Raw genomic sequence first — 26,566 nt, 5'->3', positions numbered from 1 at the left:
CGACTCCTTTATCTCCATTGTCATCCAATGGTCCAACTGCCTCCCTAGCTAGTTTTCTGCTTCTGATATTTTTAAATAATTATTTATTGTTGGCCTTTATGTTGTTAGTGATATGCTCTTCAAACTGCTTTTTTGCCTCTCTTATTGTCTGTTTGCATCGCCTTTGTGCAAGCTTGCACTCCCGTTTATTTTCCTCACTTGGGCAAGACTTCCATTTTCTGAAGGAAGCTCTCTTTTCTCTAATAGCTCCCTTAACACTGCTCGTTAACCATGCTGGTGACCTCTTGGACTTAGTGCTACCTTTCCTAACCTGTGGTATACATTTTAGCTGGGCTTCTATTATTGTGGTTTTGAGTAATCTTCAAACATTTTGAAGGGATTTAATCCTCTTGACTCCCCCTTTCAACTTCCTTTTCACCAGTTCCCTCATTTTAGAGAAGTGTCCTCTTTTGAAATCAAATGTTCATAGAATCATAGAAGAGTAGGGTTGGAAGGGGCCTACAAAACCATCGAGTCCAACCCCCTGCTCAATGCAGGAATCCAAGTCAGAGCATCCCTGACAGATGGTTGTCCAGCCTCATCTTGAATGCCTCCAGTGTGGGAGAGCCCACCACCTCCCTAGGGAATTGGTTCCACTGTCGTATTGCTCTAACAGTTTGGATGTTTCTCCTGATGTTCAGCTGGAATCTGGCTTCCTGTAACTTGAGCGCATTAGTCCGTGTCCTAAACTCTGGGATGATCGAGAAGAGATCCTGGCCATCCTCTCTGTGACAACCTTTCAAGTACTTGAAGAGTGCTATCCTATCTCCCCTCAAGTCTCCTCTTCTCAAGGCTAAACATGCCCAGTTCTTTCAGTCTCCCTTCATAGGGCTTTGTTTCCAGTCCCCTGATCATCTTTGTTGCCCTCCTCTGAACCCTCTCCAGCTTGTCTGCATCCTTCTTAAAGTGTGGTGCCCAGAACTGGACACAGTACTCCAAATGAAGCCTAACCAGTGCTGAGTAGAGGGGAACTAGTACTTCCCAGGATTTGGAAGCTATACTTCTATTAATGCAGCCCAAAATAGCATTGGCCTTTTTTGCAGACACATCACATTGTTGGCTCATATTCAGCTTGTGATCGACAACAATGCCAAGATCCTTCTCGCTTGTAGTGTTGTTGAGCCACGTGTCCCCCATCTTGCAACTGTGCATTTGGTTTCTTTTTCCTAGGTGCAGAACTTGGCATTTATCCCTATTAAATGTCATTCTGTTGTTTTCTGCCCAGTGCGCCAGTCTATCAAGATCACTTTGAATTTTGTTTCTGTCTTCCAAAGTATTAGCTACCTTGCCCAATTCTGTGTCATCTGCAAATGTGATCAGCATTCCCTGCACCTCCTCCTCCAAGTCATTAATACAAATGTTGAAGAGCACTGGGCCCAGGACTGAGCCCTGTGATACACCGCTTGTTACCTCTCCCCAGTTTGAGAAGATCCCATTGATAAGCACTCTTTGAGTCCCGTTCTGTAGCCAACTGTGGATCCACCGGAGAGCTGTTTCATCTAGCCCACTTTGAGCTAGTTTGCTCATCAGGATATCATGGGGCACTTTGTCGAAAGCTTTGCTGAAGTTGAGGTATATTATGTCTACAGCATTCCCATAGTCCATAAGGGAAGTTACCTGATCAAAAAATGAGATCAGATTCGTCTGGCAGGATTTGTTCTTGACAAATCCATGTTGGCTTTGAGTAATCACTTCATTGTTTTCAAGGTGCTTACAGATGGATTGCTTTATAACCTGCTCCAGAATTTTCCCAGGGATGTCAGACTGACTGGTCTGTAGTTCCCAGGTTCCTCCTTTTTACTCTTTTTGAAGATAGGGACAACATTAGCCCTCCTCCAGTCATCTGGCGCTTCACCCGTCCTCCATGATTTCTCAAAGAAAATAGAAAGTGGTTCTGAGAGTTCTTCTGCCAGTTCCCTTATTACTCTAGGATGCAGTTCATCTGGCCCTGGAGATTTGAACTCATTCAAAGTAATTCCCCCTTCATGGATCACTGCCTTGTTGTGGCGAAGGGGCTTGCGTAACTCAGTGAAGCCATAAGCTATGCCGTGCAGGGCCACCCAAGACGGACAGGTCATGGCAGAGAGTTCTGACAAAATGTGGTCCACTGGAGAAGGAAATGGCAACCCACTCCAGTATTCTTGCCAAGAAAACCTCATGGAACGTATCACAAGGCTAAAAGATATGACGCTGGAAGATGAGCCCCTCAGGTCGGAAGGTGTCCAATATGCTACTGGGGAAGAGCAGAGGGTATTTCCAAGTAGCGCCAGAAAGAGTGAAGCGGCTGGGCCAAACCCGAAAGGACACTCAGCTGTGGATGTGTCTGGTGGTGAAAAGAAAATCCGATGCTGTAAAGAACAATATTGTTTAGGAACCTGGAATGTCAGATCAATGAATCAAGGTAAGCTGGAGGTGGTCAAACATGAGATGGCAAGATTGAACATCGACATCTTGGGAATCAGCAAACTAAAATGGACAGGCATGGGCGAATTTAATTCAGGTGACCATCATATCTACTATTGTGGGCAAGAATCCCTTAGAAGAAATGGAGTAGCACTCATAGTCAACAAAAGGGTGGGAAAAGCAGTACTGGGGTACAATCTTAAAAATGATAGAATGATCTCAGTACGAATCCAAGGCAAACCATTCAACATCACAGTAATTCAAGTCTATGCGCCATCCACTGAGGCCGAAGAAGCTGAGGTTGATCGGTTCTATGAAGACCTACAACACCTTCTAGAACTAACACCAAAAAAAGATGTCCTCTTCATCATAGGGGATTGGAATGCTAAAGTAGGAAATCAAGAAATCACCGGGATAACAGGCAGGCATGGCCTTGGTGTACAAAATGAAGCAGGACAAAAGCTAATAGAGTTTTGCCAAGAGAACATGCTGATCATAGCAAACACTCTTTTCCAACAGCACAAGAGGCGACTCTACACATGGACGTCACCAGATGGTCAATATCGAAATCAGATTGATTATGTCCTTTGCAGCCAAAGATGGAGAAGCTCCATACAGTCAGTAAAAACAAGACCTGGAGCTGACTGTGGCTCAGATCATGAGCTCCTTCTTGCAAAATTTCGTCTTAAATTGAAAAACGTCGGGAAAACCACTAAACCGTTCAGGTATGACCTAAATCATATCCCTGATGAATATACAGTGGAGGTGAGGAATAGATTTCAGGGATTAGACCTGATAGACAGAGTGCCTGAGGAACTATGGACGGAGGTCCGTCACATTGTTCAGGAGGCAGCAACGAAATCCATCCCAAAGAAAAAGAAATGCAAGAAAGCAAAGTGGCTGTCTGATGAGGCTTTACAAGTAGCTGAGGAAAGAAGGGAAGCAAAAAGCAAGGGAGAAAGGGTTCATATACCCAACTGAACGCAGAGTTCCAGAGAATAGCAAGGAGAGACAAGAAGGCCTTCTTAAATGAACAATGCAAAGAAATCGAGGAAAACAACAGAATGGGAAAGACTAGAGATCTCTTCAAGAAAATTGGAGATCTCAAGGGAACGTTTTGTGCAAAGACGGGCATGATAAAGGACAAAGAAGGCAGGGACCTAACAGAAGCAGATGAGATTAAGAAGAGGTGGCAAGAATACACAGAAGAACTATACAGGAAAGAGCTGAATGTCCCTGATAGCCATGATAGTGCGGTCATTGAACTTGAGCCGGACACCCTAGAGAGTGAAGTCAAGTGGGCCTTAGGAAGCATTAGTAACAACAAAGCTAGCGGAGATGACAGTATTCCAGCCGAACTATTTAAAATCCTAAAAGATGATGCTGTTAAAGTGCTGCATTCAATATGTCAACAAATCTGGAACACTCAACAGTGGCCACAAGACTGGAAAAGGTCAGTTTACATTCCAATTCCAAAGAAGGGCAATGCCAAAGAGTGTTCAAACTACCGCACAATTGCGCTCATTTCACATGCCAGCAAGGTGATGCTCAAAATCCTACAAGCTAGGCTTCAGCAGTATGCGAACCGAGAACTACTGGAAGTACAAGCTGGGTTTAGAAGAGGCAGAGGAACTAGAGATCAAATCGCCAACATTCGCTGCATCATGGAGAAAGCAAGAGAATTCCAGAAAAACGTCTATTTCTGCTTCATTGACTACGCTAAAGCCTTTGATTGTGTGGATCACAACAAACTGTGGCAAATTCTGAAAGTGATGGGAGTACCAGACCACCTTACCTGTCTCCTGAGAAACCTGTACGAGGGTCAAGAAGCAACAGTAAGAACCAGACATGGAACAACCGATTGGTTCAAAATTGGGAAAGGAGTACGACAAGGCTGCATATTGTCACCCTGCTTATTTAACTTATATGCAGAGTACATCATGAGAAATGCCGGGTTGGATGAATCAGAGGTCGGAATTAAGATTGCCGGGAGAATGATCAACAACCTCCGATATGCAGACGATACCACCCTAATGGCAGAAAGCGAAGAGGATCTCAAGAGCCTCTTGTTGAGGGTGAAAGAGGAGAGTGCAAAAGCTGGTTTGAAACTCAACATTAAAAAAACTAAGATCATGGCATCTGGCCCCATCACTTCCTGGCATATAGAAGGGGAAGAAATGGAAGCAGTGACAGATTTTACTTTCTTGGGCTCCAAGATCACCGCAGACGGTGACTGTAGCCATGAAATTAAAAGACGCTTGCTCCTTGGGAGGAAAGCTATGGCCAACCTAGACAGCATAGTCAGAAGCAGAGACATCACCTTGCCGACAAAGGTCCGTCTAATCAAAGCTATGGTTTTCCCAGTAGTAATGCATGGCTGTGAGAGCTGGACTATAAGGAAGGCTGAGCGCCGAAGAATTGATGCTTTCGAACTGTGGTGCTGGAGAAGACTCTTACGAGTCCCCTGGACTGCAAGGAGGTCAAATCAGTCCATCCTAAAGGAAATCAACCCTGAGTGCTCATTGGAAGGACAGATACTGAAGCTGAAGCTCCAATATTTTGGCCACCTAATGCGAAGAGAAAACTCCCTGGAAAAAGACCCTGATGCTGGGAAAGACTGAAGGCAAAAGGAGAAGGGGACGGCAGAGGATGAGATGGCTAGATAGCATCACGGATGCAATGAATATGAACTTGAGCACGCTTCGGGAGAGAGCGCAGGACAGGAAGGCCTGGCGTGCTATGGTCCATGGGGTCACGAAGAGTCGGACACGACTGAACGACTGAACAACAAAGTAATTCGCTGTTCCTTGACCATATGCCTATTGATCTCAAGCTGCAATCCTGCCCCTTCAGCCTGTACTTCGCCTTTGCCAGGAGGCTCATAGACCCTCTTTTGGGAGAAGACTGAGCCAAAGTAGGAATTGAGCACTTCTACCTTTTCTTTGTCATCTGTTATCATTTTGCCATCCTTATTTAATAGCTGAACCACAATTTCTTTCCTCTGTCCTTTACTATGCATGGAGCCAAAGAAAGCATTTTTGTTGCTTTTAGCATCCCTCGCTGACTTCATTTTCAGCTTTACCCTTCCTGACGCCATCCCTGCAATTCTATGCTACCAGTCAGGGTGGAAACTGAGCCAATAAAGCCCCAGAGCAGTTCTGATTCTGAGGAGGAACAGCAATCTGTGGGAGAGGAGCGCGCTCACAGGCACAGCAGCTGGCAGAGATTCCTCCTGCCAGCATTCCTGAGATAGTGACCCTGGCAGCGACAGAGTGCGGGAGGGGGGCTTGCTGGATGCTCGACGCTGGGATCGACGACAGCTGGAGGGCGCGGAAGAGAGGCGTAGCACTCGTTTGGCGCGCAAGCAACGGTCGTGTCCCGAGGACCCAAGGGAAAGAGGGAGGATCTCTCCCTAGCCTATAAGTTCAGGGTCTTCCCGTGATTCTCCTTCAAATGGGGACCAACTGCCTAATCTGGAGCATAGGCTATTCTGCTGTTCCTTGCTTAGTCACTGGCGATTAGCATCTGAAAGAGTCATTAAATTGTAAAAGCATTAAAGCCTTGAAAAGAATCCTTTTGTCTGTGTCTTGAGTTAGCTATTGGAGTAGACTGAAAGAGGCCGCCAGGGCGCTCCTGACAGCTTGGTCCTCATTCCTCTTTTTTTTCCTCTCTCTTCTGCTACTACCGATGGAGGTTGCCATGGACCCAGAGGTGCTTTTTCAGCCAGATTGGGCAGGCGGTGGGTTGCAACCCTGCGCCTACCACTCCAGGAAGCTGAACATGTCTGAGAGGAATTATACTATCTGGGAGAAGGAACTGTTGGCCATCAAGTCCGCTTTGGAGACCTTGCATCATCTGCTAGAGGGGGCACAGCACCCAGTTGAAGTTAGAACCGACCATCGCAATCTGGAACATCTTCAGACAGCCTGTGCCTTAAACCAGAGGCAGATTAGGTGGTCACTTTTTTTCCCCCGGTTCCACCTTAAGATTTGCCATGTGAAGGCCTCTGAAAACCTACAAGCAGATGCTCTTTCTCGTATGCTGGACCTCCAGCCAGGAGGTGAGGGAAATCCCCCCCCTCTGATTCTTCCTCCCCAGAGCCTGGTGGCAGCTGCGGTGCCTCGCTCTTGGGAGGAGCTCCTTCACTCTGCACAGGCTTAGGATGCTTTTGTTCGCACAAAAGTGGAGGAATTGGGGCTAGCCTTTGCCCCCCCCACTCTACCCCCTTCTCTTTGCGAGGTGGTCTGCTTTACCATTCCGGCCGGGTCTACGTGCCTTCTAGACCCCTCTGCGAGAAGGTCCTCCATCAGCGCCACGACTCCCCCACCGCTGGGCATTTTGGCTTCGCCAAGACCCTGCACAGAGTGACGTGGGAGTTTTGGTGGCCTCGTGTGTGTCGGGACGTCAAGTCCTATGTCACCTCCTGTCCAACCTGCCAGCGGGCGAAGGCCCCCTCAGGAAAGCCCACAGGCTTGCTTCACTCCCTGCCTACCCCCTCAGGACCTTGGAAACTGCTCTCCCTTGACTTCATCACTGACTTGCCTCGCTCACATGGTAAGACCACTATTCTGGTGGTGGTGGATTTGTTTTCTAAGATGGCCCATTTCATCCCCTGCTCTGGGTTGCCTACAGCCAGGGAGATGGTGGAGTTTTTTTTGGCGCATGTTTTACGGCTCCACGGATGGCCTGAGGGTCTCATTTTGGATAGGTGGGCCCAATTCACTGCCCATTTCTGCAGAGAGTTACTTGGGCTTCTCCATGTGACGCTCCATCTTTCCTCCGCCCACCACCCACAGACAGACGGTCAGACCGAGCGCACCAATGCGATTCTGGAGCAATATTTGCACTGTTACGTCAATTACCAGCAAGATGACTGGTGTTCCTTGCTGCCTCTTGCAGAATTTGCTTATAACAATGCCTGCCAGGTTTCCACCCGCCAAACTCCATTTTTTGCCAATTTTGGTTACCACCCCAAGGCTTTCCCATCCACCCTAGCTTCCTCTTCGGTGCCAGCGGCCCATGACTTTTTAGGAGTTGCAAGCGGTACACCACCTCTTAGGGGGCTCCCTTGAGCAAGCCAAGTCAGCCTACAAAGCCTCTGTGGACCGATGGGGCAAGCTGGGTCTGTCTCTGCAACTGGGGGACTGGGTTTGGTTGTCCACCCAATACCTCCCCTCTCACTCACCCTCAAGGAAGCTTGCGCCTCGCCACATGGGGCCTTTCCAGATTACGACCCAGATTAACCCTGTTGCTTTTCGCCTGGCTCCCCCCCCCCATGAAGATCCATCCTGTTTTTCATCGGTCCTTGCTGTCCCCCCTGGTTTCTGGTGACCCCCATTGCTTGGCCAGCTCCCCCCCCCCGCTGCCAGTGCTGGTGGAGGGGGAGGAGGAGTTTGAGGTCGCGGAGATTCTGGACTCCCGCCTTTCTCGTGGCAGCCTGCAATATCTAGTGGGCTGGAAGGGGTACGGACCAGATGAGCGGTCCTGGGAACCCACGGAAAATGTGCATGCTCTGCTGCTGCCGAGGCGCTTCCACCAGCTGTACCCCCACAAACCTGGGGCCCCAGGGGAGGAGCACGAGGGGGGGCCTCATGGGAGTGGGGATGATATCAGGGTGGAAACTGAGCCAATACAGCCCCAGAGCAGTTCTGATTCTGAGGAGGAACAGCAATCCGTGGGAGAGGAGCTCGCTCATCTCTCACAAGAACAGCAGCTGGAAGATTTAGTGATGTCAGAGAATTTCGCCATGAATCTCGGGGAGGCTGACTGCCAGCGCATTCGGCCCCCCGAAATCGGTTGCAAAACGGTCTGCCCCCCCCGCCCCGCATGGGACTTACCTTGGGCGAATCTACCTGGCGGCGGCCAGTCTTCCGACCAGCTGCCGCCACCGCCATTTCCAGCAAAAAAACACAAAAAAACAAAACAATTTGATAGGCTACATAAAGATTTACGTAGCCTATCACGGCTAGATTTTTAAAAAATACCGTGATAGGCTACGTAAATGTTTACGTAGCCTATCACGCCTGAGTAAACAAAAAACAAAAAACCACTCGTACGCAAATGGCGGCGCCCATGGGCGCCGCCATTTGTGTTCCTTATTTTGGCATGTCTAGTCTACATAAACATTTACGTAGACTACAGCGAAAATAAGGGGAACGCAAATAGCGTAGACGCTACGCTATTTGCGTTCCCCTTATTTTCGCCGTAGTCTGCGTAAATGTTTAAGTAGACTAGACATGCCAAAATAAGGAACGCAAATGGCGGCGCCCATGGGCGCCGCCATTTGCGTACACGTGGTTGTTGTTTTTTTTTACTCAGCCGTGATAGGCTACATAAACATTTACGTAGCCTATCACAACTGACTGCAGGGATGCAAACGGTGGCGGCTACAGCCGCCGCCATTTGCAGACCCGGCCGGCCAGGATTCAGGGGTGAGGGACGGAGCGCCTCCCCCCCGGCCAGAATTTCGGGGGGAGGGACGGAGTGCCTCCCCCCCACCTCGAATCAGATTTCGTTAAAAGGTGAGTGACTTTCGTACATCCCTACAGAGATTCCTCCTGCCAGCATTCCTGGGATAGATAGTGACCCTGGCAGCAAGAGAGTGCGGGAGGGGGGCTTGCTGGACGCTTGACGCCGGGAGCGACGACAGCTGGAGGGCGTGGAAAGGAGGCGTAGCGCTCGTTTGGCGTGCAAGCAATGGTCGTGTCCCGAGGACCCAAGGGAAAGAGGGAGGAACTCTCCCTAGCCCATAAGTTCAGGGTCTTCCCGTGATTCTCCTTCAAATGGGGACCAACTGCCTAACCTGGAGCATAGGCTACTCTGCTGTTCCTTGCTTAGTCACTGGTGATTAGCATCTGAAAGAGTCATTAAGTTGTAAAAGGATTAAAGCCTTGAAAAGAATCCTTTTGTCTGTGTCTTGAGTTAGCTATTGGAGTAGACTGAAAGAGGCCGCCAGGGCGCTCCTGACACTACCTGCCTGTTCTCTTCCATTGTTGCTTGGCCTTCCTTCCACTTCTTACATGTGTACTTTTTCATTTTCAGGTCAGTTCTAAGCTTTTTGTGAAGCCACATTGGCTTCTTCTGTTGTCATCCACCTGTTCTTCTTGTTGGAATGATCTGTAATTGTGCCTTGAGAATTTCCATTTTTAAAACTCCCACCCATCTTGGACTTCTTTTCTCATTAGGGTCACTTGCCATGGGACCTTACTGATCATTGTTCTGAGTTTATTAAAATCAGCTTTCCTAAAATCCAGGGTATGCATTTGGCTACACTCAGCTTTTGCTTCCTTTAGAACCAAGAACTCAAGTATAACCTGCTCGCTTTCCTCCAGAGTTCCTGTAACTGCTACTTTATCCATTAAGTCATCTCTGTTGGTGAGGATCAAGTCAAGGATAACCAATCCTCTAGTTTCTTCCTCTACTTTCTGTTGGAGGAAGTTATCCACCACACAAGTCAGGAATTTCCTGGAGAGGCCATGTTTTTGTCTCCCAACAAATACCGGGGAAACTGAAGTCCCCCATTACTACTATATCATGCTTCCTTAAAACATTGGCTATTTGCTTTTCAAAAGTGTCATCCTCATCTTCTTGACCATCATGTTCCTTTTATTCTTTGCTCCATTTATTTTAACCCAGATGCTTCAATGGGGCTACCAAACTCATCCTCCTGTATTTCTGTGCAGAGATATGTATTTTTCACATATATTACAACCCCACCTCCCTCTCTGTTCCTCCTGTTCTTTTTGAACAAGTTATATCCTTCAATTGCTGTATTCCAGTCATGAGAGTCATCCCACCAAGTCTCAGTTACACCTATCAAGTCATAATTCCCCTCCTGTATTAAGAGTTCAAGTTCGTTCTGTTTGTTTCCCATACTCTGGGCATTAGTATATAGACATTGAAGACTATGTGCTTCATGGTCTGGCTTTCTTCCTACATGTTTGTGAAGACTATTATTGGGCGCTATTAGAGCTGTTCTCTCCGTTGCAGTGCATGAGCCTTCGTCCATTGTTACCCCCAACTTTATGTCTCCCTCCCCGGTAGGATTCAGTTTAAAGCCCTCCTGATGAAGTTCTTCATGCTGTGGCCAAACACATTCTTCCCAGCCTTCGTGAGGTGCAACCCATCCCTTGCCAACAGCCCATCTTCCAGGAAGTATAGTCCATGGTCCCAGAATCCAAATCTCTTTCGTTGGCACCACCTTCGTAGCCAGTCATTCACCCGGCGTATTTTTCTTTCCCTTTCTATCCCTCTTCTAACTACTGGAAGTATGGATGAGAAAACTATCTGGGCCCCAGATAGTGTTACTGTGTTGGACTTCCTGGGAAATTTGCCATCTAAATATGTATTAAATCTGATAGTACTGTGATCACTGTTTCAAATTGGTTCAACAACATTTACATTTCATACTAGGTCCTGGGTGACACCACTTAGGATTAAATCCACAGTCACCTCCCCCTGGTCAGTTCCATGACCAACTATTCTAGAGCACAATCATTTAAGGCACTGAGAAATGTAACCTCTTTTTCTTGGCTGGAACATGCATTTATCCAATTAACGTGGGGGTAACTGAAGTCACCCATTATTATAACACTTCCTTGTTTGGAGGCTTTTCTGTTTTCCTTTTCCATCTCAAGGTCACTCTGAGCATTCTGGTCTGGGGACGATAGCACATTCCTAGCATTCAATTAGTTTTGGAGCCTGGTATTGTCACTCACAGCACTTCTGTGAAAGAGCCTACCCCGTTTAGGCGTTCTAGTCCACTTTCTTTCCTTCCTCTCTCTTCCTCCTCTGGTGGCTTCCCCCAGAATCCCAGTGGCTGTTCTAGTGGACACTGGTTGCAGGGAGAAGTGCTAACATAAGAATAGCCATGCTAGATCAGACCAAGGGTCCATCTAGTCCAGCATTCCATTCACACAGTGGCCAACCAGTTGCCTATGGGAAACCCTCAAGTAGGACATGAGTGCAACAGCACACTCCTGCTCTTGTTGTCTCAAAGCATCCCTAAATTCCATGCCTTCTGGGTAACATGTTCTGCTTATTGTTCTATGTTCTGCTTATTAGTACAATTAACAAATATTTAAACCATAGTCACAGTGGCAACTTAAAGAGACCTACCTGTGAGAAGGTTGCCGATATTCCATCTTTCCTGCCATTGTATATGTAAATTGCTCCTTCTAAATCATTTTCCTGTGGAGCCCCAATGGCTACATCTGTAAAAAAGAACATTTCAGTGGAACATTAAAGACTTACAACTTTGCTTTCATAAGCTAATCTATTAGCCTACAATAAACAGAACGTGATGAGGCATAGTGCCTCCCGCCTCTTTAACAATCTCAATGATAACATATTAAGTAGATGCCATTGGTCTTATATAAGTTTTAAAAATGCACTAAACACAAAATATTTGCAAGGGTAGTTCACAATCCTATAACTAAACTTCCAAGGTTTCTCTTTGTATAAAGGATTCACAGTAGTCACACTCATTTGAACAGCAAAGCAGACCAGGCTTTCCTCATGACTCCTGGATGAAGTCAGACTCTTGACCCAGCTCTTCCTACTGATGGTTCTTTATCTTTATTCCAGATGTGGACTGGTGGACAGTATTAAAAGCCAATGAGAGACCCAACAGAATCAACAGGATTGCACTCCCCTTGCCCCCTCTCTTGGCAGTGGTTGTCTGTCAGGGCAACCAAGGCAGCTTCTATTCCAAAACCAGGTCTGACACCTGATTGAAATGCATTTTGAAAATCCTTTTTATTTAGAGATAAAATCTGAAAGTAGGGATCTAGCTACTATGCTAAACACGATACAATTTACACATGCACACAGCTATATCTATATATTCATATTCATTCTCCATCCAAGTTGGTTTAAATGGTTAGGTTTAAAGTGGGTTGATAATTCTCAAGTAGCAGATCTAGTGTATTTTTATTCATTTATTTACTGCACAGTTTTTCCTTCAAAACAAATGTTAATTAACCCGATTCAGAGGAAAGTGTGAAATGTAAATGTTGCTCAAGCTGCTTGGCAAATAAATTTAGCTGTTCAGTACATTAATGCACATATAAGGAAATCTGAAGATGACAGAAACATTAAGGGCTAGAATGAAAATCATTATGTAGGTGATGCCTTAGAGATATGATAAATCAAAATGGGAAGCGCTATAGATTAAAGAAAATTTCAACAATGTCAGACAAAACACAATTCATTTAGCAGAGGTTTTAACGCTACTGTCAGCTATTGAAACCCACTTATTCAGAAGTAGCCTTGCTAGAAAGGATTCTTTCTGTCCAAGATCATCTAATGAAATTATGGTATTCACTGCCAAATAATGCAGTGACAATCACTGAGTGCGTTCGCTCAAGCAAGGGTGCCGGGTGCATGCTACCTGATTTCTGTAAATTACCCTTCTCGGGTGCAGCTTGTCGTTACATGCAAACCCAGCAAGGGTGGCTGGCTGAGGTGTTTAACAAACCACCCAGCAACCCTACAACAGAGTGTAGTTTGTTAACCACCGCAGCCACCCACCCTTGCCAGGTTCTCACATAATGATAAGTCATGCCCAACAACAGTAATTAAGGAAATCAGGTAGCACATGCAGGGGTAGTTAATTAGTCACAGTGGGTTATTAACCACCTTTGTGTCATGTGAACTGGGCCACTAGTTGACGTGGCTTTTAAAGAATTCAATCCATGGATGACAGGCCAATCAAGGACAATAACTATAATCAAACCTGAGGAGAGTGATAGCCAAAGGCGTTCAACTGTGTTGGGACACCCCAGTCAATGCAGGCACATCCTAAAGCAAGCCCAGGGAGGACAGAAAGGTCCCATGAGGCAAGGGATTCACCTGAACTTGTGTTTCAAGTTGAACTTGACCCTTCTGACTGTTTATGTTTAAACTAAAACTTGTCAGAAAAGTTCTAGGGATGGCTGAAAGAAAAGTTTAACAAAGAAACTGAAGATCTTGCAACCCCCAGCACTTCCAAGTCCTCAGCTCTGCCACTGGACTCTGCTTTCCCCTTGGAAACTGGGAATAAAAAATGTTCTGGCTTGACATAATTGCCACTATCTGAGCTCTCCAAGTGAGATTCTCAGGACAGGAAAAAGAAGCCCATCCATCTCCATGCTTGGTGGATGTTGTTTTTCTGTCAGAAGAACAGGCAAGTATTCCTTCCCAAAGTGAACCATAATTCTCCCAGAAACTCTGCATGCTGGTTGGGTTAATGGCTACCCACTTCCACCCACCCCAGGCAAGTCAACCCTGGGAAGTCATCCCAGGCACGCCTCCACAAGTGCCACACTGGCATTCAAAACTCCCACATGCTTTCAGTGCTGATCCAATTAAGGGCCCGCCCTACCAGGCATCTTCCCCCCTGGCCCCAGTGTTTCCCAGGCTGTCTCCTTCTCAGGGCCTGGCTACTTTCCTTGAACAGGATTGGGTGTATTCATGTTTTAATGACTGTGGGCCCCAGAAGCCAATTAGAGCTGGAGAAAAACTGCTGGCAGGCACCTGCTGGACATAAGGCTGCCACCGGCATCTGCATGTACATGTCCAGAAGCATTCTGGAGGAGATGAAGCCAGACACAACTTGCCTAAAATGGAGTGCACATCCGTTTTGGGAGGAACAGGTACTACTGGTTGGCAATGGCCTGGTTCGAAAATCAGAACAGTACTTTCAGTTCTTGCAAACCATTTTTAACTTGTGTGATTACAGATCAGAATGCACCCATCATAGTCTGAAGACTGCAGAAAATGATCAGTGAACTTAGCACTTCAACTATGCTAATCGATAATTCTGTAGTACTCTACAATTCTCCCTTGGTATTAGCGAGGACGCTTAGTGTTTGTTTATAACAGGGCACTTATTTTCTTCTTTTAAAAATCTTTAAGCAAGGAATTAGACCTTTGTTATGGGCAGGGAATTTAAAAGGGAAATGAAGGCAACTAGTTTTAACTGAACTAATGTATTTTATATGCCTGAGTAGTTTTACTCCTGCAGGGAGCACAGAGACAAAAGAATAACAAACCTCAGTATTACCTAAGGCACAACGATAGTTATTTATAGGGTCAATGATCCAAGGAGATAGAGAAGTAGAATAAATTGCTTCAAAATGCATCAAGTTTTAAAGAAAAATAAAAATAAATCCATGTTTTTATTCACAAAAGTTTTCAAACTCCAAATACATTGAGGCTGGAGCTCAAAACTACACAGCATGCACTGGATCTCAGATTCAATTATAATTGAAACCAATCAGGGTAAAGAGACTTCCTAGGTACATTCTCATAGTTTAAACTTGCTCACAATTTTTTAAAAATTATTATTTGAGGCACTTAATTAAAATTCCAACTTATATTGCTGGTTGGAATTAATAATTTTTTTAACATATAAAAATATTGAATTTGGCAACAACAACAACAACAACAACAAGCTTCCCGCAAAGGTTACTTTCAAAAACAAAATAAAAATGCTCTAGTCTCCATTCCCAGAGTCTCCCCCTGCCCCCCTGGGAATTATCACTTCCAGAGACTCAGAGAGCTGCTGCCAGTCAGGGAAGACAATATTGGTTTAGAGGGACCAGTTAATCAACAGCTATTAGCACCTATTAGTCATAAATAGATGCTCAGGCTAAAACAGATTACCAGACTGCTGAAACTTTAGCTGATCAAAATGATTACATATCCCTCTACTGGTTGGTTTAGCATAGCTGTCTTCAGAGGTTATGATAAATTATCCAGCCTTCCTTTCTATTTAGATTTTTTAAAAGATACTTATTAGTACCTTCAAAGCCATCATTATCAATGTCTCCTAAATTGGCAATGGAATCTCCAAACCTTGCAGCATACAAATCACTCCCAGCCAGTGCTGTCTCCAACTCGATCAACACTGCTCCCTAGAGAAAAATAATAATTCTGAATTAAACACAGTAGTTCTAGGAGTGTAGATGCAATTATAGTAGATATAGCTCTCAATGCTTTTAGAAGAAAATGTTGAAATTTTCAGAGCTCTAGTGATAACATGCCAAATGAAAGAAGAATGTAATGACCACATAGAAACACTCTTATTTTCCTCCTGCACTAGCTTCTGCAAGATGAAAATAAGAGCGTTTTTATGTGAGTATGATTTCAACTTCGAAATCAATGAGACTTCAACATGAAATAAGTATATGCTTAAACTTCCCCATTGAAATCAATATTATAATTTATATACTGCCATCAGTGTAAAGCCTTTACTCATTTAATCAGATTCATATGAAATCCTACTACTCTTAATATAACCAGTTACAGTATAAGTTACATAAAGTGCAGATCAGATCCAAATTATACCATTTTCTTTATTTACAAATATTAGACCTCTTTTGTTGAACATAGTCAAGTTCCTAGTTTTCTGGTAGCAACCTTAGCAGACAAGGGGAAGGATCTAATGGTGTCTGTGTTCTTCTGCTAGTGATGTCATGCTAGAAGAAACTGCTCACTGTTCCTCCTGATTTTTATTTCATTTCTTATTTTTTAAAAAATTAAAACTTTTTTTTTTAAACCAGGAGGCTGTCTTGCTGCAACAATAAATGCTGCCCTCCAGCCCCATCTTTATTTGGGTTCAAAAGCACAGTTTTCTTGTTTTGGAACTCAAACCCCACCTCTGCCTTGTACTTAGGTTCTTGGGCAATTTACTTTTCTTTTAGTCTCACCAGTTTGGCTTCTGGGAAAAGTGTGCTCTGCGACCAGCCATGCCCACCACAGCAACTCTTTTATGAAGAGACAAGATGCTTCATGGCATCCATTTTGTGAGAGCACCCACAACACTCCCTCAAAATTCCAAATGTGCCTACTGATCCAAAAAGGTTGGGGAGCCCTGATTACTAATATCCCCTCACTAATATCAATAGAGCTGCTGACTTTTTTCTGGCAGGGCTCCTGTGTTTTTAACAGCTTATAAGACAGAAATTCATCAGGTAAGTTTTTTTCCATCACTTCATCTCCATGACATAAAAACCTGTACCTGTTACATTTCTGCCTGAGGGAAGCTGTCAAAGGCACAACAGCTGTATGAGAAAAACTGGTCCTATGAAAGGGGCATCAGTCATCCCTCTGAATCAACCCAGAGGGTAGTATCCAAGCGGGCCATTGCACAAGCAGAGACCAATGCCAATTCTGTTCTGCAAGCAGCACCCACTGCTTGTACAATGGGGATTTAGTGCTTCCTCTATAAACTGGAAATGAGTGAAAATGCTTATTTCTAGAACACAGCAAGTCGGCACAGATCGCATAAGGGAGCTCCACCAACTTATCCCGATTCAGAAACGAGCGTCTCTGCTCATTTTGGGGCTACCTAAGGGAAGTGCTAAATCCCCATTGCACAGCAGTAGACACCACTTGTACAATGGAATCTGCAGTGGACCCCGCCTGCAGACCGGAATCAGTGATGGGCCCTGCTTGCGGAACAGACTGCTTGGATACTGCCCAGAGTGCACTTGTGTTTAAACAAATAAATACTTACAGAGCCTGAGTTGATGTAAACGTAAACCCTTCCTTCTTCTCTGACTTTACTGTCCATTGGTGCACCAACCAGTAAGTCTGAGAAGCCATCTCCATTGAGATCCACGGCACAGACAGCAGCTCCAAAATAAGAACCAAGCTGTCCACACACAAGAAAGAGTTTTAGTTATGGAATCATCAAGGCATGGTACTGCATATATCAAGTTCAACGTTTATAGAAGTATTACCTTTTTACCCTTTAATTCAGTCAAAATCGATAGTTTTTTGGGCTCAATGTTTAAAATGTATGCCTAAAATAAAGATAAGAGGAGTTAATTGCACCATAGGCCAAAAAACCTAAGCATTGAAGCAAAGCAAAACCAACAGGTCAAGAAAGTAAGAATATCCTTACTCTGTTTTCAAACTCAGGTTACAGTATTTGACAATGGCCTGATCCAGACACTTAAAAATAGTATACACTATTCTCTCATGTCCCCTATTAGGGCTGCTTCACATATTATAGTAAAATATCCCCCATCATGCTTTCATCTCTAGTTGACTATGGATGCTTCCAGATGGAGGACTCTTAGCACTAACCATCAAAAGACATATTTTCCCTGTTAATGGATTTTTAATGGAAAGAAAAAAGATGGAAGAAGCAGTGGGAAAACATGGGAGTTGAAGACATCACCACTGGCACCTTCCATAAATTCTGAAACACTCTAATTTTTGTCTTCATTCACTGGAGCAATGCAGTGTATGAGCTGACAAGTCACAGATGTCAGCTTCTGTATCTTCTCTTATCAGTTGTATACTATTTTAAGTGATATTGTTCACCTCCCAGATCAAATGTACATTGACAGCTGTATTCATAAGAATATTATTCAACAACACATCAAAAAACCCTCTGCCTTAAATAAATATATGTGGAAAATGTGTCATGGAATCTCTCTGACAGACAGCTTTTCTGCACAAAGAGTCTTGTGGAACCCTAAAGATTAACAAATATATTCTGGCATAAGCTTTAATGGACTGATGGAGAGTTTCACGGGGTTTTATACAGTACATGGGGTGAGGGTGGAGAAGAAGAATTGCAAACAGTGAAGTCAGAAAGAAATTCAATGCAGAAAGTACTGATGGTGACAATCACATTATTAACAGTAGTCATTTACAGTGCAACTGTTACTGATAACAAGCATCCTGTCAGCAATACTGTTTTGCATTCTACATAAGGCAAAGCACCCAGTCTCTACGAAAAAGAATAAATGGTCACAAATCTGACATTAGAAATGGCAATATTCAGAAACCAGTTCAAGAACACCTCAACCTCCTAGGATATGCCATTGTAGATCTTGGCCATTGTGGAGCAAAGGAACACCAAAGGAAGATCAGAATGAGAGACTGCTGAGTTAGAATGAAATCTGTTGATGAATTCTGTCACAAAGGTTTGAATCAGGATAATGGATTTTTACCACACCACATGTGTTAATTGGCTTACCTAGTGCCAGGATGTTATCAGCAACAGCTGCACCGTAAATGACCACTGTTAATGATGTGATTATCACCATCAGTACTATCTGCACTGAATTTCCTTCAGACTTCACTGTTTACAATTCTCCCACCACTACAAGTATTGTATAAAAAATCTGAAACTCTCTATTATTCTCCATGAAACTGATGAAATGGAGAGTCTACAAAAGCTTATGCCGAATAGATTTGTTAAATCTTTAAGGTGCCGTAAGACTCTTTGTTGTTTTTGCTGTAATAGATGAACATGGCACCCCCCCCTAGAAACTATTAACTTGCCTTTATATGCAAATATTTCGATACCCTACCAGTACTGAGAGGGAAAAAAATAACTCTTACTTTACCAGTCTGCTCCTGCTGGGGAGCACCTCCAATTACTTCTGTACTACTTGGAGAGAGGAAATGACCAGCTCCAACAGCATACCCTGTCCATAAGACAGCCATGAATGAATCAATGGGTTTCAGGTTCTATACAATTTGAATAACAATGTTCTGCCCAATGCCCAACTGAAATTGGAGGAATGAAGTTTTTGAAGTAATTCTCAACATATGCCAAAAGCTGAATCCTGTGGTTGGTAGTGGATTCACATAGCTTCTTGTGGCAAGCCAATCAAGAGGCATATCCTTAAACACTTGTCAAACAGCCATTACCCAATCCCTTTTCCACCATAAGTTGTTTTGGGCATGTTTGTACTTTGTCTTTGTTTCTCCTGCTCTAAAATAGGGACAACCTACTTTTACTATTAGGCTGAATGCAATTAAAAGAACCAGGCACATATTTCTACAGAGCAATTTGCATTTTTCCTATAAGTAACGGATTGGGATGCACTTTCCTGACTGTCTTGCTATATGGGTGGGAACATTCCTATTGCCATCTTAGGTCACTAGTCATATATTCAGTTGCGTAAATTGCAGTTACAGACTGCAATTACTACAAGAAATTGTAAAGGTGTTACTAGGGGTATCTCCAGAATTCAGTTGAAAGCAGTTCTGGTAGTATATTTGGGGTTTCACTTTGTCAGAATCCACACTGCCCTCCAAAATTCCAGCACTGGACCTTACTGCAATCTGATATTGGCTAGGGAGAGTTTTTGATTGCTTTTGGGCTGTACTATGTTTAACTGAACATATGCAGGCAAATTGTAATAGCATACTAATCAGTCCATATTGCCGTGATGTATTGGCACCTCTATTCATGTCAAGCAAGGCCTTGCACAATCTGCTACAAGAGAAAGTGTGGGTGTCCCTTTCTATTTAACCAGGTGCAAAGAAGATACTCTTTAAATGTCTCAGGTGGAAATGTTGTTGTCTCTGTTCTTACAAGCAAGTTCCTTCCTAGCACTTTTTCCTGGTTGGCAAAACCAACCACAGCTAATGAGGAGAAGCATGTCCATAGCAACTGTATTAAACTAGAAAACCATATAAAAACATATTGATAACATGTTTCAGTTACCTAGATAGCTCCCAGACTTAACTTGATTATTCTCATCCACATATGAAATAAATATATTTTTGCTTTTATTGTATACAAAGATGGATCCAGTCCAATAATCTGATCCTGGAGCTCCCATAATAATTAAATCCTGGAAGAAAACAAAAGTCTTAAGTCTTAAATTCTTAAAGATAATCAGTGAGTCATGTTTCTTCCTGCTCTGTCTGCTTTAAAGACTGTGGCATTACCTAGCCAAGTTTGTTCAACTGGTACATCGTTCAGTAGGTACAATGAAGTCAAAGTGCATATCAATTGTTTTATGTATTTGAAAATATAGTAGCCCTTCCTGCTAAAGATTAAGTCTGCAAACTATTCCAATCAGACCACAAACAAAACAAAAAACTGCCCTTCTCTGCAGAATATTTTAGAACTCATAGTTTTTTTATACAGAACGTAAAGGTGCATGGTGAAGTACATTGATCTTTACAACCCCAAATAAAATGCTGTTAGTTTTATTACTGCTTTGAATAGGTAATTCTGAATCAGACAATAAAATCTTATGTTCTATTATATTATTTATATGTTTCCAAATCAGAGATAGTAATTCTATATTAAAAATATGGTCCATGACATGCATTCAAAATCTTGCTGCAGTGAATTTGCCTGTTCTAAAATATATTACAGAACAGAATGGCAGCAGCGCAAGTAGTCACTTACACCACTCCACCTGAAGCCTGGTTGTATTATTCAAAAATGGAACAGAGCAAGCCCCCAGGTCAATCCCTTCCCTTGCGGTTACAAGGTACAGCTATGGGACCAAAAGTCCCATAGGACTGGGGTCACCAATGTGGTCCCCATGCCAACAGACAACTCTGTTGGTGCCCCTCCCCTGCCCCTCCTGATTTTTATTTCATTTCTTAAGACCGGTTTTTAAAACGGGGAGGCCTGTATGCTGCAAAGCACAGCGCTGCCCTGTGGTTTTGAGTTTTGGAGCTCAGACCCCACTTCAGCCTTGTAATTAGATTCTTAGGAAAGTTACTTTTCTTTTAGTCTCACCAGTTTGCCTTCTGAGGAACGAGTATTTTGTGACTGGCCATACCCACCATGGCAGCCATTTGATGCACAGGCAAGCTTCTCTGACATGGCAGCACTTTTGTGAGAGCAGCATTGACACACTCAACATTCCAAATGTGTCCACTGACCCAAAAGGGTTGGGGGCCTATAGGATGTTGCTCAACAGAGACCCCACACATCCAAGTGACACAATGGCCTTTGTGTGTTGCACATGGTCTCCAGGGAAAAAAAGCCTGTCCATAGCAGCATGACAATAGTGGGTGGACCAGTATGCAGGAAGGGTGGGAACTGGCTACATGTGCAAAAGAAGAACCTCTCTCTGCTGGGCCAGATCAGAGATCCATCAGGCAGTAGTTTGTTTCCAACATCTGGCTAGCTTGTGAGAGGCTCATAAAGCCAGTCATGAAGGTAACAACTTTCTCCTATGGCTTGTTCCCAACATCAGGAACTCTGGACAGCCTCTGAACATTCTCTGAAGTTCCATTTAGGCACCATGACTAACAGACTTTGAAAAATCCTATGCTGCATGAATTTGTCTAATCATTTTGTGAAGACAACGTAATATGAGCCCTGTCGGATCAGATCAAAGGTCCATCAAGACTAGCAACCCATTTCCTGCACTAGCCAACCAGATGCTGTCACGAAGTCCCTCTAGCACAGCATGAAGGCTATGGACCTCTCCAGCTGTTGCTTCCCAGCTCCCCTGGAGGTTGCAAGCAGCCATTACAACTAGTGGCCTTCTGTAGTGTGTCATCATCAGGGGAATCTTTAAGCCCGAGTCTCTGTGCTTCAGAAACAGAGAACCCAATATTAGGTTTCAGTGCTAAACAGACTACCTGTTTATTATGCGCATCTTGCTTTTTAGCCTAGATCATCACCAACAAATCTAGGTCTCGCTTCCCTATAGTAATATATAATGCTGAACAGAAGGGAGATACATGTCTAATATATATAGTTTATCTAACCTATAAAGAGACAAGGCAAACACATATGTACTGTAAAAATATGTACTCGGGAAGGAGCCTGGGGAAGGAGGACCAGCCAGCAGCTGCACCGGGTGATCCTGAGCCTGAGCCTGCTTCTGCCCCCGCCCACAGGTACTTAAGGCGGGGCTGCCAGAGGCAGCGCCTCGGCGTCGCGCCAAGTGTGACGCTAAGTGCGACGCTAAGTGCGTACTTAGCGTCTCACTTGGAGTCACGTAGGACCTGAAGAGCTACCCACCTGCTTCTCCAGAGACACCAGCAGCCACAATACCAGCAGCAAATAGCAGCAGCAGCAGAGGGCAGCAGCTTTAATGACAAGGGGAAGGGGCAAACGTGGACTATCTGCTCCTTCTTAGCTGCTGTTCTCTTTTATCTCTTTTATATTCTTTTAAACTGTTGTGTATTTTATATCTTAATATTTTAATATGTGCCTGGGAGGACTATTGGGCAACTCAGGGGGTGGGGGAGGTGCCACCATAACTGTGGTCACGGGCAGGGGGAGGTATGGCGTTGGGGGATTAACAGGCCAGCTGAGGAGAAGAGGGGCTAGACACCTTACAGCTGTCCCCTCTTCTGGTTCTTCCCCCAACCTGATGGTTCCTGGCAGCCTTACCAGTCTGCCCTCGGGTCTGGTGGTGCTGCTGCTGAATGCCAGGTCGGCCCAAAATAAGACCTCCTTCATCCATGATTTGATTGTGGATGAGGGGGCTGACCTGGCATGTATTACTGAGACCTGGGTGGGGGAACTGGGAGGGGTCACTCTCTCCCAGCTGTGCCCTCCTGGATACTCGGTGCAGCACCAACACCAACTTGAGGGTCGGGGAGGGGGGGTTGCCGTGGTCTATAGGAATTCAATCTCCCTCTCCAGGCTTCCTGCTCATTCGAGTGCAGATCTTGAGTGTTTGTACCTTGTGTTGGGTACCCGGGACAGATTAGGGATTCTGTTGGTGTACCGCCCACCCCGCTGCCCATCAGACTCCCTGCCTGAGCTGACGGAGGTGGTCTCGGACTTGGTGTTGAGGACACCCAGGATGATGGTCCTGGGGGATCTCAACTTCCATGCCGAGGCCGCTGTATCCGGGGCGGCTCAGGACTTCATGGCCGCCATGACAACCATGGGGCTGTCCCAACATGTCATCGGCCCAACGCATATAAAAGGACACACGCTTGATCTGGTTTTCTCGACTGGGCAGGTGGATGGTGATCTGAAAGTGGAGGAATTAACATCTGTCCCTTTGTCATGGTCAGATCACTTCCTGCTGAGGTTTAGACTCCTGGCGGCCTTTCCCCTCTGCAAGGGTGGGGGACCTATTAAAATGGTCCGCCTAGGGAGATTAATGGATTCCGATGGATTCCAGAGGGCTCTGGGGGATTTTCCTGCTGGTATGGCTGGTGCTCCTGTCGAAGCCCAGGTCGCTCTGTGGAATGCAGAGATGACTCGGGCGGTTGACACGATCGCGCCCAAGCGCCCTCTCCCTCTGAGCAGAGCCCAGCCAGCTCCTTGGTATACACCTGAGCTGAGGGCAATGAAGCAAGAGGGGAGACGGCTAGAACGCAGGTGGAGGAAAACCCGTGCTGAGTCTGACCGAACACAGGTAAGAGCCCACTATCAAGCCTACTCTGTGGCGGTGAGGGTGGCAAAGAGGCAGTTCTTTTCCACCAGCATTGCATCTTCTCAGTGTCGTCCAGCGGAGCTTTTCCGAGTGGTTCGCGGCCTGTTACATTCTGGGCCAGGGAGAGAGATGGTGGAACCCTCGGTAGCACGCTGTGACAAGGTTGCGCGGCACTTTGAGGATAAAGTCGCTCAGATTCGTCATGAATTGGACACCACCATTAATGCAGTTCCATTGGTAGAGGCGTTCAGAGCACCGTCTGGTCCAGTTTTATTGGATGAGTTTCAGTTACTGAGGCCTGAGGATGCGGACAAGGTGCTTGGCCAAGTCCGATCAACCACTTGTGTGCTTGACCCTTGCCCTTCATGGCTTATTAAATCAAACAAGGAGGGGTTGTCCGGCTGGGTCCAGGAGGTTGTAAATTCCTCCTTGAGAGAGGGAGTGGTGCCTGCCACTTTAAAAGAAGCGGTAATTAGACCACTCCTGAAAAAGCCTAACCTGGACCCAGAGGATGTTAACAATTATAGGCCAGTGGCCAACATCCCCTTCCTGGGCAAGGTGCTTGAGCGGGTGGTTGTAGGACAGCTCCAGGCACTCTTGAATGAAACGGATTATCTAGATCCATTTCAATTGGGCTTCAGGCCTGGTTTTGGAATGGAAACTGCCTTGGTCGCCCTGTGGGATGACCTCTGCCGGGAGAGGGACAGGGGGAGTGCGACCCTGTTGATTCTCCTGGACCTCTCAGCAGCTTTCGATACCATCGACCATGGTATCCTTCTGGATAGGTTGTCTGGGTTGGGAGTTGGAGGCACTGCACTACAGTGGTTCTGCTCCTACTTGGATGGCCGATTCCAGAAGGTGGTGCTGGGAGATTATTGCTCTGTGCCATGGCAATTGTGCCATGGGGTTCCACAGGGCTCTATTTTATCCCCCATGCTGTTTAACATCTACATGAAACCGCTGGGGGAGGTTATCCGGAGGTGTGGGCTGAGGTGCCATCAATATGCGGATGACACCCAGCTCTACCTCTCTTTCTCATCAAACCCAGGTGAGGCAGTGGCTGTTCTGAACCAGTGCCTGGGCACGGTAATGGACTGGATGAGGGCTAATAAACTGAAACTCAATCCAGACAAGACGGAGGTACTGTTAGTGGGTGGTTCATCTGCCCGGCTAGGTGATATTCAACCTGTTCTGGAGGGGGTTGCACTCCCCCTAAAGGATCAGGTTCGTAGTTTGGGGGTGCTCTTGGATCCAGAACTGTCACTTGAGGCACAGGTGAACTCAGTGGCACGGAGCACTTTTTATCAGCTTAGGCTGGTATACCAACTACGCCCTTATCTGGACAGAGATAGCCTAGCTACAGTTATCCATGCTCTGATAACTTCTCATCTGGATTACTGCAATGCGTTATACATGGGGCTGCCTTTGAAAACGGTCCGGAAACTTCAGCTGGTCCAAAATAGGGCAGCAAGATTGTTAACAGGGACTGGCCTGAGAGCTCATATTACGCCAGTACTTTTCCAGCTGCACTGGCTGCCAGTCCATTTCCGGGCCCGATTCAAAGTGCTGGTGTTAACATTCAAAGCCCTTAACGGCTTGGGGCCAGGTTACCTGAAGGATCGCCTCCTCCCATATGTGCCTGCCCAGACCTTAAGATCATCATCAGCGGCCCTTCTCCGTGAGCCCCTGCCAAAGGAAGTGAGGCAGGTGGCTACTAGGAGGAGGGCTTTTTCTGTTGTGGCACCCCGGATCTGGAATGAGCTCCCTAGTGAGGTTCGCCTGGCGCCTACATTGTACTCCTTTCAGCGCCAGGTGAAGACCTTTTTATTTTCCCAGGCATTTTAGCTTTCTAAATTTTTATCTTTGCTGTTTTAAATCTGTATTTTAAACTCCTGTACTGCTGCTAGGTTTTATTGTGGTTGTATTGTTATATTGTGGTTTTAATGTTCTATATATTTTAAATTGTTTTATTGTGTGTTGTTTGGTTTTAATTTTTGTGAACCGCCCAGAGAGCTTCGGCTATTGGGCGGTATAGAAATGAAATAAATAAATAAATAAAATAAATAAAGACCAACACATTGTATTTCCTAGAAGGAATTAACAACTGTGAGAGAGAAGCAATATTCTTATAACATGCACCTCTGTGTAAGTTGTTGCTATCCCAGCCTGGCATGATCCATATTTTTCTCCGTATCTTTTCCAGTGATCTAAATATTCACAACAAAACACGGAAAAACACTTTTATGTATTAAAAAACAAGCAACTGAAAACAACAATCCTTCATGGATAGTATCACAAATTCTCTACAGCTCTTTTGACAAAGCAGTTGGGATTAACTAGAACTACTGGCATCTGATAGCATGACAATATCCTGCTTAGTAATATCTGAAGAATAAAGGATTTGAGAAGTGTATTGTCACAACTCAACCTTGCTTTCAAAACTCTAGTTTATATTATTCCAATAAAATTGACAGATTAATTTTGGAAGATGTTATTCCAATAAACAAGAATGCCAATGCCACCATTTTTACAGGCTTCATAAAGAAGATGTGTTGGTTTTTATTCTCATCTCTTTTGTCATTGCAGGCAATATCGGGTAGAGGGAACAATAGTACTTTCCAGGGTATCTCAGAGCATAGCAAAAAAATAAAAGTGGTAGCAGTAAAATATGCAATTGCCATTGAGTGCTTCTGGGGGGCGGGGGCGGGGAGAGAATGGAGGCATGGTGGGCACAGTTCCACCAAGTCTCCCACAGTGGTAGGCTGGCAACAGCATCATTTGCTTCTTCCCAGGCCAAGGGCAGGAGGTAGATGGTTGTCATAACACTAGGAAGTAGGCTGGCATTGCCACCAGCTCGCCTCCACTCTGAACTAAGTTCAGAATACACTTTCAGGAAGCAGCAGGGACTCTGTCGACCTGCTGTCTGGGGCTGCTGCCTTTCCTGCCATGGGTACATCAGGCATGAAGCCACTGAAATACCTGATGTACCATAATAGCAAGGAAATAGCAGTGTTGCT

The 26,566-nt window shown here is 45.1% G+C and overlaps 1 protein-coding gene across 4 annotated transcripts in view; it reads right to left on the bottom strand.

Moving 5' to 3' along the window:
- ITGA4 (integrin subunit alpha 4) overlaps positions 1-26,566 on the bottom strand; it is an 80,096-nt gene that overhangs the window by 38,127 nt on the left and 15,403 nt on the right. For all 4 annotated transcript variants that reach the window (XM_084814928.1, XM_084814935.1, XM_084814908.1 and 1 more), the window contains 7 exons: positions 25,689-25,756; positions 19,901-20,030; positions 18,787-18,872; positions 17,169-17,231; positions 16,943-17,080; positions 15,227-15,338; positions 11,560-11,654 (listed from right to left, as the gene is read on the bottom strand). In XM_084814928.1, the coding sequence (XP_084671054.1) occupies positions 11,560-11,654; positions 15,227-15,338; positions 16,943-17,080; positions 17,169-17,231; positions 18,787-18,872; positions 19,901-20,030; positions 25,689-25,756 (692 nt within the window). The remainder of the gene's footprint in view (positions 1-11,559; positions 11,655-15,226; positions 15,339-16,942; positions 17,081-17,168; positions 17,232-18,786; positions 18,873-19,900; positions 20,031-25,688; positions 25,757-26,566) is intronic.

The sequence above is a fragment of the Heloderma suspectum genome, chromosome 1 (assembly GCF_057233095.1).
Source record: "Heloderma suspectum isolate Gila_16-S chromosome 1, 16-S_ref, whole genome shotgun sequence".
Classification (NCBI taxonomy): Eukaryota; Metazoa; Chordata; class Lepidosauria; order Squamata; family Helodermatidae; genus Heloderma; species Heloderma suspectum.
Note: the sequence above shows the minus strand (reverse complement) of the source record. Positions and strands in the feature narration are given on the sequence as shown.